Source organism: Anolis carolinensis, chromosome 3, assembly GCF_035594765.1.
Source record: "Anolis carolinensis isolate JA03-04 chromosome 3, rAnoCar3.1.pri, whole genome shotgun sequence".
In the NCBI taxonomy this organism is placed as follows: domain Eukaryota; kingdom Metazoa; phylum Chordata; class Lepidosauria; order Squamata; family Dactyloidae; genus Anolis; species Anolis carolinensis.
Window position 1 is genome coordinate 118569993 of NC_085843.1, and position 15378 is coordinate 118585370.

At 38.9% G+C, this 15378-nt stretch overlaps 1 protein-coding gene across 1 annotated transcript in view; it reads left to right on the forward strand.

Moving 5' to 3' along the window:
* The window catches only part of rasa3 (RAS p21 protein activator 3), a 173511-nt gene extending 158805 nt beyond the window's left edge, over positions 1-14706 (forward strand). The window contains exons 19-24 of the mRNA XM_062975435.1: positions 486-592; positions 2947-3029; positions 4686-4894; positions 6256-6359; positions 10083-10266; positions 11354-14706. Of these exons, the coding sequence (XP_062831505.1) occupies positions 486-592; positions 2947-3029; positions 4686-4894; positions 6256-6359; positions 10083-10266; positions 11354-11429 (763 nt within the window). The 3' untranslated portion in view covers positions 11430-14706. The remainder of the gene's footprint in view (positions 1-485; positions 593-2946; positions 3030-4685; positions 4895-6255; positions 6360-10082; positions 10267-11353) is intronic.
* The last annotated feature ends 672 nt before the right edge of the window (positions 14707-15378 follow it).

Sequence of the window (15378 nt, forward strand, 5' to 3'; positions counted from 1 at the left end):
TTATTAAGCTGTGTAGAAGGGGCCCAAGATTCAACTACTCTTGCAACAACTTCAAATGTTGTGAACACAAACTATGATCTTCTTTCCAGAACAGCTGTTAAATTCCGTTCTGTGCACTCTTCACTAGAGTATGCTTCTCTGAAAATGAAGAAACCTGCCTACCATGCAATGTTCACCAACATAACTATCACTTGGCAGATGGGCCTCTTCCTTTATGAGGAAAAAGGATTGCATTTAGTGTTCTGTTTAAAGCTGATTTATTCTCACATGTCATCTTCTGCAAGCAATCTGGCATGGTATAGTAGTGAACCGCAAAGTATAGACACCATATTTCTAAAGCTCAACTAAGTTAGCCAAGATAGACTACACTTTTTATCAATATGGTTGCCTATTTCTCACTGTTTGCTTCTCTCCACAAACAGATGACATTGCTCACTATCAGGGAATATACTTCCATAGTGTAACTGTGATCTCATTTGCAATAGGTTTATGATAAAGAGGGCACAAGGCAGAAAACGATTTGGTATGAAGAACTTCAAGAAGAGATGGTTTCGACTTACTAACCATGAATTTACTTATCAGAAGAGTAAAGGTATTAACTTTTTCTACTCTTTTTTTAATAATACCTGGCTGAAAACAAAGCAGATGTCAACACTGTTATGTTACTCTCTTTGAATGTTTATGGCCTTTGTGATATTGCCCTTTTCTGCATCCCACTTCTCCTTCATGGTCTCTGTGAAATTGCACATATAGTAGTAATTCTCACGCATATGCAGCAGCTTGGAACCTTTAACAAGCTCTCTAGCCCTTTCATAGAATCATAGAATCATAGAATAGTAGAGTTGGAAGAGACCTCATGGGCCATCCAGTCCAACCCCCTGCCAAGAAGCAGGAAATCGCATTCAAAGCACCCCCGACAGATGGCCATCCAGCCTCTGCTTAAAAGCCTCCAAGGAAGGAGCCTCCACCACAGCCCGGGGGAGAGAGTTCCACTGTCGAACAGCCCTCACAGTGAGGAAATTCTTCCTGATGTTCAGGTGGAATCTCCTTTCCTGTAGTTTGAAGCCATTGTTCCGTGTCCTAGTCTGCAGGGCAGCAGAAAACAAGCTTGCTCCCTCCTCCCTATGCAGCTTTAAGGCTATGGCCCTGCCCATCTTCCCCAGAAGGCTTATAGGGCATGGGTGGAGCTGTAGCCTCAATTCCTTTTTTTCTGCTGGTGCAGTAGCAGCTTAGGAACTTCTCTATCTTACAAACAATATTGATCTCAGATTGTTTTTGACCTTGCTTCTTTGAAAATCTATAACTGATTTCGTATACAACCCCAACTGTCTCACTATTCTGTTCAGCTAGTGACTTGACTCGGACTGTGTGTGATAACTTTTGGTTCAGGCCAGTATATCTACTGCTCTTTTAAAAGCCATGTTTCATGTGAGGGCAAACTGCCGGATTCTGATGGGCACTCCATGTGCTTACTATATTTGGAGGAGTCTCATTCAATCCAGTTGTTCACAGTGTGCCACTTTCTTACTCCCCAGGCCAGGAAAAATCAGCAGACACAAATTAAAGCTCTCCTTTAGAAGAGAGCCATTCTACTGCCCATTTCCCCATCCCAGAGGACAGCATTGGAACCACCACCTCCATTGCATGCTACCCCACCACCCCTCTCCATGCCTTTTGCAGTGTCTGCAGCTTCCACAATGTGCAGACGCCGCCGCTCAAAGTCTCCTTGTAAGGCCTTATTTGTGGAGGCTGCAAAACACTCTTTAAATGAAGGGAAATGTCAAAGGCATCTGCAGTGGCTGCCGATACGAAGACGCTACCACCGCATGGCAAGTTCCCTGTGCGGGGCCAGGGGCCTGTTCCAGAAACCCTGCCCACAGGGCTTGCGTGTCATGGATTTGTGCAGGAGAGGCGCTCAAGGAGGCCATGCTCTCCATGGTGGATGCAGCCCCTGGTGCCAGTGCCTATAGATATTGCCACACCATGCTTATGGACAGCAGAGGGACAGCACCCAACAGCTGATATTGACCTCGCTTTAGTAGCATTATTGCTATCAGCACCTTCAGCGGGGCACTGGGACCAATCTTACCACTCTCTCTCCCCACACTCGTCGATATCAAGGTCCCTTGATTTGCTTCATTGTCATGCCTTGGTGACTCTGCCACTTCATGGCAGAGGAACTGAGGCTACAGCCCCACCCATGCCCTATATGCCTTCTGGGGAAGATGGGTGGGGCCATAGCCTTAAAGGCTAGAGAGCTTGGTAAGGGTTCTGAGCTGCTGCACATGCATGAGAATTATTACCATATGTGCGGATTTCACAGATGACCATTTGAAGAAACATGGTTACCGGTAAGCAACCATTCCTTCACAGAGATCCAATCCCTGCATAATAAATAAATAAATAAATAATCTTTATTTATATCCCACATCAGCAGTGACAGAGCATTTATTGTACCTCGGCCTTGAATACTGCATTACATTAGTGCATCTAAGATTACTGATTGTAATCCATGAAATCTTATGCTAAAATAAATAAATCTGAAAGGCCCTAAAGCTTCTCCCCATCTTTTCCTTTTTAAAAATAACACTAAAGACATTCAAAATTTAAAAAGTACCAGGAAATCAATTTGGCAGTCAACTTTCCAAAGACACATCATAGGTACTTTAAAGTTTTAGGATTGTATAAAGTGCAGGGTTGGTATCATTGTAGCAACTTCATGTGAAAAAAAACACAGATGGGAACCTATTTTGGTGTATTTTTTGTTCTTTATATTATGTGGTTACTTTGTGTGTGTATTTTTACCATTTTAAAGGTAATTGGTCACCGCAGTACTCCTTAGTTCCTCTGACAGTTGTGAAATTAGCATTTAAGCATGACTGTGCAAGGTCCTGGACATTTTAAATGATTTTTAAAAAAATAGCTTTCTGTAATTTCCCATTGCAGGTGATCATCCCTTATGCAGCATTCCAATTGAAAACATCCTGGCAGTAGAAAAATTAGAGGAGGAGTCCTTCAAAATGAAAAATGTAAGCAGATCACCCTTCCTTTTTTATTTGTAAGAACGATGGTTTCATCAACATCCATTTATGGTCAGTTCTTGTACGAAAGTGTTTCCTGTACACCCTGTCTGTTATCATGAGAATACAGCTGTAGTTCTTCTTTTAGCCTTAGAAATGTAGATAATCCCAAAATGCAACATGTTTTGACAGAAACATCTAAAAATTCAACTAACAGCGGCATACAGATGGTTCTTCTTTCCTACTGATTATTAAGTTTATGATATTTGGGATTTGTTTTACTTGTTTCTTTACATTGCATCATCTTACGAAAATAGTGTCTGTTTCCCAAGGGTAACATCATGTGATTTAGTCATGGAAGACAAACATCCTGCAAATGCTGCAGATGAGTTGCAGAATACAAATAAGATTAATCTGTTTGTGGTCATTTTTTATAATACTTTGTATGTATGTTCACAGCTAGTACAAAACAGCATCACTTCTCTCTGCACACAGAGGTTAGGAGTTTTATATTTTAACGTTCAGAATTCTCTTTATCTTGTTTTACAAGATAACTGGGATAAGTTCTATGAAACATGACAATAAAAAGAGGGTATGTTTTAAGGAGTGTATGAGCACAAGCCTGGCATATATTGAAGTGCACTGCTGCTGTTTGTAGAATATATGAAAACAAGGCTTGTTCTTACTTCCATTGGTTTGTATGGGTTCTAAGGAAATACTGTATAGTTATGTTGATTATCATGGGGGGAAAGGTGATATTGACTTTAAAAAAATGAAATTAAAATAAAAGTTAATCCCTAAACCGTCTGTAATTAAATGTCAAGCAATATAGATATATTTTGTATTAAAATCACATTTCTGAGGGTCATATTGAGTGATCCCCTTTAGAAGTTCTAATATATCAGGCATCTGCTTTCATGCTGCCTAAATTCCCTAAGACACCAGATCTTGGAAGCTAAGAAGGGTCATCCCTGGTTAGTACATGGATGGAAGGCTGCCAACAAAGACCATGTGCCGCGGGTTATATTTCAGAGGATGAAACCACTTCTGGGTATTCTATGCCTATGAAATTTCATAAAAACCATATAAAATTTATGGGGTCTCCATAGGTTAACAGGCGACTTGAAAGCACATGTGCACACACCCACCTGCTTTCACAGAACTTTGGGCTTTTGTACTTTAGTTTTATGGAACAGGAAATGCAAGAAGCTTGTTCTTTTGACTTACTCTGTGTATATCCCAATTTCTTTAAGAAGTTCAGATGTAGCCTATCTTCTTTTTTTCTTATAGAAACTCTGGGGAATAGGTTAAGCTTACTGGCCTAAAGTCATCAACTTTGTGACTTCATGGCTGACCAAGGTTTTAAACCTAGGTTCCTAGGGATTAAGTTCAGCACGCCAGCTATATTCATACCTCACTGGCTTTCAGTTATACTGTGAAGTATGCTCTTCCTTGTTCTTGCAAAGTAAAGCACCAAGGATTTAAATACCTAACTCCATGGTGTGAGCTTGACGCCCAAACCAGTGAACAGCCCAAGGTCTAAAAGATGCACTTCTAGCAAGATTTGCTCTGTAAATATAATTTTATGTGGCCTTGCCTGCTAATCATGGATTTGCTTTCTCTTTTCTGTCTCTCTCCCTCGCTCTTGCTCTCTGTGCCTTTCAGATGTTTCAAGTGATTCAGCCTGAAAGAGTCCTGTACATCCAGGCAAATAACTGTGTGGAGGCCAAGGACTGGATTGATATCCTCACCAAAGTTAGCCAGTGTAATAAGAAACGTCTCACTGTCTACCACCCTTCGGCATACCTTAATGGGCACTGGCTGTGCTGTAAAGCTACAGCCGATAATACTCCTGGCTGTACTCCCTGCACTGGGTAAGGACTTTCTAGGAAGCTTCCTGTTCTAAATTTTGCCCTGAGCTTGCTGATGACGAAATGTGTAGCTGCAGTTGATTAAAAACTGGGAACTGGTGCTAAGGGACAAGAAGACTGGTGTGTGTCAGCATGTGATAAAATAGTCCCTTGTAATGGTCTCTACACTGTATGAGTAATGCAGTTCGACACCACTTTAACTGCCATGGCATAGTGCTATGGGATCCCAGCATTTGTAATCTGGTGGGCACAGCACTTTCTGGCAAAGAAGACTAAAGACCTTGTGAAATCACAACTCCCATGATTCCATAGCACTGAGCCATAGCAGCTAAAATGATATTAAACTGGAGTAATTCTACAATATAGATACACCCTCAGTCTTTTTTTTTTACATGTAATATTTTCATACCTGATGGCTTTGTAATGTAAGACAGACTTAGGAGTCTTATTCTTTGCTTTAAATAATGTTTCAGCTGCCATGTTAATTGATTTATTAATCACATAGTTTCATCTTGAAGATCTTATTACTAAAAAAATGTCCCTGCTTAATTGGGAGGGATATTTTAATCTAATTAATTATTTACAAAATTGCACAGCCTTCAAAACACCATTCCTCTTTTCCTGCACAAGAACTGATGGTTACTTTTTCAAAGACAGTGGCCAAAATGTTTTTATAGGTTCCAAAAATATTCCTGGAGTATTCGTTTTTTATATGCATATGTAATTGAATAATAATATTACTCAAACAATTTTTGAGAACCAGAGCTAATAATTAACAAAACCTGCTCAGAATGGTAGTCACTTGCAGTCTGATGGTAAGGGATACATTCTTTTTAACATATTGTTTATTTTTAATTCTCCATACATATACATATTGGTTCCATTTTGAAATGCCTTGTTTTTTTTGAAAAATATTCCATTCCCTTAAGTCAGTTTGTTGACCAACTTTAATAAATCTGTAACTAGGAGTCCTGGGTGGCACAATGGGTTAGACCCTTGTGCCGGCAGGACTGAGGACTTGAAGGTTGGGTTGCTGACCTGAAGGTTGCCGGTTCAAATCCAACCCGGGGAGAATGCAGATGAGCTCCCTCTGTCAGCTCCAGCAGGGACATGAGAGAAGCCTCTCACAAGGATGGTAAAACATCCCCTGGGCAACTTCCTTGCAGACGGTCAATTCTCTCACACTAGAAGTGACTGGCAGTTTCTCAAGCCGCTTCTGACACAAAAAAAAATCTGTATTTTTTAAAATAGTTGATTCTCATATTATTTCATTTTGGACTCTTGCTCTGCTAATCAAAAGCTCTCTTAAACTACAATGGAAAAAGATTGCTGAGTTTCATAATGTTATCTGATTTATTCTATAGGGGCCTACCAGCAAATATACAGTTAGACATAGATGGAGATAGAGAAACAGAACGCATCTATTCCCTATACAATTTGTATATGACTAAATTGGAGAAAATGCAAGGTGGGTATGCAAATGAATTATTCCATTGTGTGCACAAATCATTTTTAAAAAATGTTTTCTTTTTTAAAGTAGCTTGCATATATAAATGGAAATAGACATGTGTAACAGATCTTGCCTATCTCCCAAAGTTGGTATGTGGCCCACCTCGCAGGACTGATGAGTGGCCATTTTGTAGGCCCCACTGACAGTAGCTCAGTAGAGCAAAGGAGATGAACCGTCAAGCAGCAATTAGCATAGATGCTGCCTGATTGGGTGAATGATTAGCAACTGAAGGTGGGCGGAGCCAAAATGACAGTTGGGGGAGGCTGGCTGAATATTCTTTTTGAGTTAGTCAGGCTTTGGAATTCAGTTAGTTGGGCTTTGGAATTCAGTTAGTTGGAGTTTGGTTTTGGAAGTCAGTTTTAAGAGTTGGTTTTGGAGAAGGGAACTGTGTCTTAAAAGGCAACCTCTTTGAGGAATATAGTTAGAGCCTTTAAGAAGGGAAAGGCTACAGACTATATGGTAATTGCCTGAGGAATTACTTTTTAAAATCCAGGGAGAATTGGATTTAAAAGGAAATTGTCCTGTTTATGTTTCCTCGGATAAGGAACAGAGCCACACAGAAACCAGTTTACAATTAACATTTTCTGAAGAGAAAAACCATAAACCTTTATTGTAATCATTAAGCATCTGCACTGTATAATGTTACTGAAACCATTATGCTTATTTACCTCACAAGTTACAAATAAACAAACAGTTATAGTTTCTCCTCAATCAAAGTGTCGTCTCTCTCTCTCTCTCTCAAAGTTTCAATATAAAAGAAAATAAGCTGCTGAATACATAAATGGTGGCAGCATAAATAGTAATCCCTGTAATTCTGATAATTTGAAAAAAAAACCCTCCCTAGTATATATTGTTTGAAACCCCCCATCCTCTATAGCAGAGGTCCCCAAACTAAGGCCCGGGGGCCAGATGCGGCCCTCCAAGGTCATTTACCTGGCCCCCGCCCTCAGTTTTATAATATAATATTTTAAAATAATTTTTAATAATATATTGTATTTACATATAATATTGATAATAATATTATAATGTTATACAATATAATACTAATACCATATAATAATATTAATTATATGTTATATATTACAAAACTACAGTATAGTGCAGGGATCCCCAAACTAAGGCCCGGGGGCCAGATACAGCCCTCCAAGGTCATTTACCTGGCCCCTGCCCTCATTTTTATAATATAATATTTTTATATCATTTTTAATAATATGATATATTGTATATACATATAATATTGATAATAATATAATGTTATACAATATAATACTAATACCATATAATAATATTAATTATATGTTATATATTACATATAATATTACAGTATAGTAGTATAGTTCAATATAGTAATATATAATGCTAATATTGTGCTGTGCTAATAATATAATATATTGTATGTACATATAATTTTGATAATAATCTTATAATGTTATACAATATAATATTAATAATAATACCCTATAATAATATTAATTATATGTTATATATTACATATAATATTACAGTATAGTGGTATAGTTCAATATAGTAATATATAATGCTAATATTGTGCTATGCTAATAATATATTGTATGTACACACAGCTGCTCTGAGTCCCCTTCAGGGTGAGAAGGGCGGGATATAAATGTAATAAATAAATTTAGTAAATGAATAAATAAATAATTTTAGACTTCGGCTCGTCCAAAATCTGAAATGACTTGAAGGCACACAACAACAACAACAACAACAACAATCCTAATTCACTTGACTATCTCATTGGCCAGAAGCAGGCCCACACTTCCCATTGAAATCCTGATAGGTTTATGCTGGTTACATTGTTTTCATTTTAAAATATTGTATTGTTCTTTCATTGTTGTTGTTGTTTTGCACTACAAATAAGACATGTGCAGTGTGCATAGGAATTTGTTCAATTTTTTTCCTCCAAATGATAATTCGGCCCCTCCACAGTCTAAAGGATTGTGGACCGGCCCTCTGCTTTAAAAGTTTGAGGACCCCTGCTCTATAGCATGCTTTTCAAGCTAGAGACAATTGTATAGCTATTTTTAAAATGTGTAATTTTAACTCGTTTTCCCCCATAACATGTTACTAACAGTGTAGTTAGCTACAAAATCCTATATCCATTTACACATTGCTAGTAGTTTATTCAGAATCAGCAAGTGGGAATCAGTATTAAATCAAAGTAAACAATAAATGAAGAAGAGATTGCATTGGATTTTTGTTGGGCAGAGTTCCCTTACTGGTAGCGCATTGAGATTTCTCATTAATTCATTTAGATTTTAATAAGACATTTCTCCAGATTTATCAATGACATTTGAGTGTTGAACACATGGAATATTCAATGAATGTAAAAGCAGAGAAGGGGCATCATATAACCACTGCGTTTCTTGGCAACTATTTTGAACTACGCTTTGCCAGATGACTTCTGTTCTAGCGCAGGGAAGGCTCAAGTTATTCTAAGATAGAATATAAATATAACTTTGTAGGATGTAGAGTCAGATATATTTAAACTTACTTTGACCCCTTGTAATTACAAAGCTATGACCTCTCATTCCATTTCTGAGCTGCCCATCCCTTTGCCCTTATATCCAAGTCCTTTACCACATATGTAATCTTAGGGACAATTCTGATATAAATTGTGTAGCTGGCCATTGTCAACCCCCCTTTCTCTCTTAACTAAATAGCTGCCTCATTGGGGGCACAAGATACTGACTGAGTGATTGGGATGAAATGGGATGCTCAATTTAACCTTTTTATTTGTGGGGTTTATTTATATGCTTGCTTTCTACCAATTAATGGTTTGATCCAGTTTTTGTCTTCCTTGTGGTAATTGTTTTCTCTGGATGAACGTTTCCTTTTGGCACCAGTGGTGCTTCAAATGTTTGCCTCATTTCTGTGTATATTTCACTTGCTAGCTCCAAAAATGTCATTAGTTTCCCCCCTTCAGCTCTAGATTTTGAGATACAGAACGTATGCCATCTACCAGTTGCCATCCTTTTGCCCACAGAAAACCATAATAACCTCAACTAGATGAGTCTATCCAATGCAGTTTTCTGCATCTGTGCCCCAAATAACCCAAGAAAAGATTGGGGGGGCTGTGTTATCTGCAATAGCTATGTGAAACCTCCATTTTCAGAAGCAGTTCGCTCCTAAAAATTAGGCGCTGCAAACAGAGCAGACTGTGCTAGTCACATCCCACTTGGGAGCTTTCAGGGGCACTTGACCAGATATGGGACTCTTCTTGTTACAGTAGAGTCTCACTTATCCAAGCCTCGCTTATCCAAGCTTCTGGATAATCCAAGCCATTTTTGTAGTCAATGTTTTCAATATATCATGATATTTTGGTGCTAAATTCGTAAATACAGTAATTACAACATAACATTACTGCGTATCGAACTACTTTCTCTGTCAAATTTGTTGTATAACATGATGTTTTGGCGCTTAATTTGTAAAATCATAACCGAATTTGATGTTTAATAGGCTTTTCCTTAATCCCTCCTTATTATCCAAGATATTCGCTTATCCAAGCTTCTGCCGGCCCATTTAGCTTGAATAAGTGAGACTCTACTGTAGTTAGAAAATCTCTTGTTGTTACTTGGATGTCATTTTAGCAATGATGCTTGTAAATTTACACTTGTGTCACAAGTACTAGCTCCTTCTTTCCCCTCATCTTTCTTTTCACAGAGGCTTGTGGAAGTAAATCTGTTTATGATGGGCCAGAGCAAGAAGAGTATTCAACCTTTGTCATTGATGACCCTCAGGCAACCTACAAAACACTAAAACAAATTGTTGCTAGTGTTAAAAACTTAGAGCAAGAGCACGCCCAGTACAAGAGAGATAAATTCAAGAAGACAAAATATGGAAGCCAGTAAGTTGGAGTTGGCCTGAGCCCTACTGAGATCGCAACATATTTTCTCAAATAATGAATGGTGTTTTCATTTTGACTTGTTGATTGGCTGATTTTATGAAATATATTGGTTTCTTGTATGACTTGAATCTACTGGAACTCACATTATCATTATTCCATTGTGCTCATGATATTGTCAAACTTCTGATGGCCAATTGTTATATTTTTAAACTGCAGATCTCTTTTTAAAATGTCCCACTGCTCAGTAGTATTCTGGTACATTTGGCACCTGATTTGGCATTCCTACTCTCATTCAGTACTTGTGCAAGCAGACGTGCTGCTATTGATAAGGGTGTTAATGCAGCATCTACTGGTAAATTTCATAAATAAAAATAAACACCAATAAAATTACATTAATTGAGGCATCAGTAAGTTAAATGTTTTTGAATATTGACATAAAACTGTAATTTAAGATAATAAGACTTTAATAAGATAGGACTGCCCAACTCTGATTACTGTATACACGCTAGTATAAGCCGGCCCGAATGTAAACCGGCTAGAATTCTCACTCGAGTATAAATCAAGGGGGGCTTTTTCAGCCCTAAAAAAGGCTGAAAAACTCATCTTATACTCGAGTATATATGGTACATTGCTTTTTCTTTCATCTCAGCTTTTGATGGCATGGGGGTCAGTTTAGTTGGTGGGGTAGAACTGGCCTGTCTTCTTATCATGCCCAATTTGTGGAAGCTTGAAGTGAGTTCTTTGGGGACATGTTCAACATGGTACCTGTGAAACTTATATTCCCAGGTAATAGCTCTGTTACTCCCAACAATCAGATCAATTGTGTTGTCATTGGTCAGAAGTTGGGTCATTCAGCATCTGTATGGTGCCTCATGCCTTTTTAGCTGTAAGGAAAAAAATGGGATTTTTTTATTCAACAAAATGTTTACTCGGTGTACTTTATTGCTACACTTTAATATATTGTTTGTACTGCAAACGTCTTTTAGTTGCTGGTGTTGATATTTTTACCTTACCTCTTTCTCCTGCTCTGGATAATTTAATGCAAGTGTACCAATCTTCTCTTTGTCCTTCCTTGCTCATTCTCTAGGGAACATCCTATTGGGGACAAGAGCTTCCAGAGTTATATACGGCAGCAGTCAGAAATCTCAGCCCATTCCATTTGAAGTTTGAAGGAAATCACAAGATGGTGTTGCTGAAAGGTTGAACTGAAAAACACAGAGAAAAGCCACCTGTAGCAAGATGTACATAACAAGTGTCAAGCTTGCTGAGGCTTGCTAATTGTTCTCTCTCTTTCTCTTTCTGTCTCTTTCTTTCTCTTGTCAAGAACTGTTACAATAGTTGCTATGCACTTTATTCATCTGAGATTAACAGATGAAGGAACTCTGCCTTCTAGGCAGTTTTTGTCATACATGTTGTGTTTTGTTCTGGGTTTTTTTTTAAAGTGTTGACCTGGTTTCTTGGAACTTAGTGATCAGTTCAATGATCAAGGTTTGTGGACTTCTTTGGCATCTTCCACAATCTTTTATGTGGTCAAAAGCATTTTTCTAAACTTCTTGTTTTTGACTGGCTGACTCCTTTTGTGTTATGCCACATAGTAATTTGAGAAGACTTTTCAGCATCTGCTTTTTAGGAGAGAGAAGCCCTTATTTTCCGGGTAGAGCCTCTCCACACTGCCACTTGCATTCCAAAGCAGGTAGAAGAGGGCGGTATTTCGGTCTTAGCATCAGCAGCATAATGTTTGAACAAAACTTGGGTTTTTAAGAGAAATTCTAATGTTTAATGGTACTTCTTAATATTTTTGAGATAAAAATTGTTTCAACCAAGGTATTCAGTCCATTTCTATTTTTGCTATAAAGTGGTGCCATAAATCTGAATGATACAGGTCAAAGTGAAGAGACGATGTGCAACTTCTACATAGACACATGGAAATAAGTTGGTTTGGATATTTCAGATACAGTTTTTCTTCCTTTTGTAAGCAGGTTTTGCACCTCAAATGCAACATACTTCCTTCATCTGTAATAATTCTATGTTGGGGAGGGGGAGGCACTTATACCGTGTGCAAGGGTTTTGTCATATGTGATAAAGGCATTTGTTCCTTATGACTCTGTGCACATACAGTAGATAGAAAAAAAAAAGATCTACCGATAGATTAAAATGAACTTCCTATGAAATAGAATCATTTTGAACCTTACCAGGTTCATCCTCAGGGAAATATGAAAAGCTGGAAACTGCTGTATTCTCTTGTAATACCTTTCCTAGAGAGACTGGCTGCTACAAACTTAATGCAAGTATATTTGAGACAGAGAAATTAATGTGAGTGAGGAAAATCCTTGCACTGTGCTTCCTACTGCACATGGTTCCTGCATCCTAGGCAGAAGTACTATCCATGTAGGAAAACAACATTCCAGACAAAGTGGGCTAAAGTGGGAGAGAGTTGTAATTTGTGAATGGCTCATTATAATCAGGAGACAGTGCTGCCTTAACTTTTCAGGGGGGAAATATTTGAAGAAGGGGACCTGTTAACATGAAATACACAAGGTGCCCTGGACAAAAAAAGTTGTGAAAACATTCTGCCCTGAATGGTGTTCAGAACAAAAAAATTGTGTTCTCCTAGCTCTAGCTGATTGGGTGGGATAAAAGGTGTGGAAGAAAAGTGATATGTCATTGTCGTGTTTTTTTTTAATTGTGTTAACACATGGCTGTACCTTGTTAATACAGTTATGAGTGTAAATGAAGAGAAATCAGTTGTGTACCTCATACATGCAAATAAATGTTGTTAAGGGTTAAGAATGAAGAAAAGATACGAGTGTATGTGATACACACTCACAAGTTCCCCATCCCACATACAAACACAGTGGCCTGAACTCAGACTAATTTGGCCACACTTTGGCCCTGCTGAACTAATGTCTTAAGTCCCATAGATTTCAGTTGACCCAAGCGTGACTAATCTGTGTGTATTTGCATAGATTTGGGCCCCCTCTACATTCACCATTTAGGCTAGTGTTGGCTTGGATCAGCCTTCAGGCAGCCACAAAATGGGCATTGGCTAATCTGGAAAACCATTAATGTGGTTGTACTCCAGGTTAATATAACTCAGGGGAAAGCCCAAATCCTGCACCAGCATTTGTGTTTCCACCCGAGTCATTGCAGTCCAGACATCCGTGGCCAGTTCCTACACAGAACAAGCCACTGGTGTCCCGACAACTATCCTGCGCTCCCTGGACTCAGGTGGCTCAGGAAAGCAGGATGGCTGTCCCTTCCCACCCGCTCCGCTTTATAGCCAGGGGCCCATATTCTACCCACCTCATACCATGTTGCTGCTGGTTACATCTTTGACAAGGTGGCCTACCTTATGCTGGGGGCTTCTTTGACTAGTCTCTTGCGACTCGCAAAGAAGCATAGGAGGAGGGAAAGAGGGGATTTTACTTCTACCCTCCTTTGTGAATCACAAGACATAAGAGGTCAAAAAGGGCCCCAGCCAAAGATAGGCCACTCTGTTGCTGATGGGAAGGTGGAAGTTCAGCCCTTGCTCAGTGGCACTGAACTGGCTTTGGTGTGGCTGGACAATAAGGATGCCCTCCTGCTGCCGAAGTAGTTCAGCATTTTGGACATTTTAACGGGCTGTGTAGAACTTCTCAGTCACACACATATGCATTACTGCCAGGATTGTTGCACTGCCAGAACTTCTACTTTCAGCAGAACCATGAGGAGCAGCCATTTCCCCTGTCTCCTTCGCCCTTTATATATCCTCAAAAGCTGCTTTGCAGTGATAGGAAACTCTCCAAAACATCTTTTCAGGTGGAGTGTGGAGGGTAGGGAAAGAAAGTCCCTTTGCACTAAAAGGAGTTTTGTTCACAGTAAGTTCGATTTAGGCCAATGTATGTATTTTGCTGTTTAGTTGTACGTCATAGTCTCTCTTTAAAGGTTTTGGTCAGTGCATGCTGGGTTTTGATGAAAGCCCAAGTAATTTGACAGATTTTAGAGCATAAACTGGGTTGTTTTTGGACCATAAAGCAGCGGGCTCTCAGCTTGATGTGATGTTCTGTACCTTTGCAGAATAGTGGATCTAAACAAGACATTAGTATTCTCCAAGTGTCTGGAGCATAAAAGAAATATTGAAAGTAAATGTTTCCTTACCAGCCCCACAATGTTCAGATCTCATAAAAATCAAATGTGCGGTTTCATGCAATCTCTATTTTTTAAAAGCGGTTACACATTTTGTTGTGGTTTTGTTTCTTTTGCATTATAGTACATTGAAAAAACTATAAGATCATCATCTTCCAACACGGAAGCTGGGAAATAACTCTATTTCATGTTCTGAACCGCCATTGAATGCCAGTTTTTTTATGTATTTGTTACTTAATAATCCTTGAATTAAATACTAATGAATTGCAATGTGTGTTGTATTTGCCAATTAAAAGAAATGTTTATTTCTGAAAAGTGTGGCTGTATGTGTTGCAATCTAAAAAAATTTTGGGGGGGGAACATTGGGAGTCTTTTGAGTATTGCCAAGGTACAGCCACTAATACAGTTAGCCCCACCGATTTTATTGAGAAATGCCTGTGTTCTCCTTGATTGCACTATGTAAGAAGACAGAGTCCACACAGAGATGTTCTTTCACTGCAGTATGCAGGAAGGTTTTATCTTCAATTGCTTCAGAAGATATATACAAAGCCATATACACAACAGTACAATCTCTCTATCTCAGCTCCTCAGTTCAGCCCTTTCTCTGTGGCGCTGAATTGGCTTCGGTGTGGCTGGACAATAAGGATGATCTCCTGCTACCAAAGTGGCTCAGCATGCACTCTCCCCAGCTCCACCCAGAGCACAAGGGAGGTGCCAGCTTCTACTCTCTCCCCCATGAGTCACGGGACTCTGCTACTCTACAGGGTGTCTGGGTCTAGACATGAGGATCCAGTAGTTTGCCATGTGGTCAGGCCTAAAGGCCTCGGAGCTTTACCATTTTATCTATGCCAGTTATTTCAAAACTCTTGACAGGTAGTATAAAATGTATTTATATATCTATATATATAAAAGAGTGATGGCATCAAGGCAATTCACAAAACAACAAAAGTACAGGCCCCCCAACCTCAAAATTTGACAACACAACCC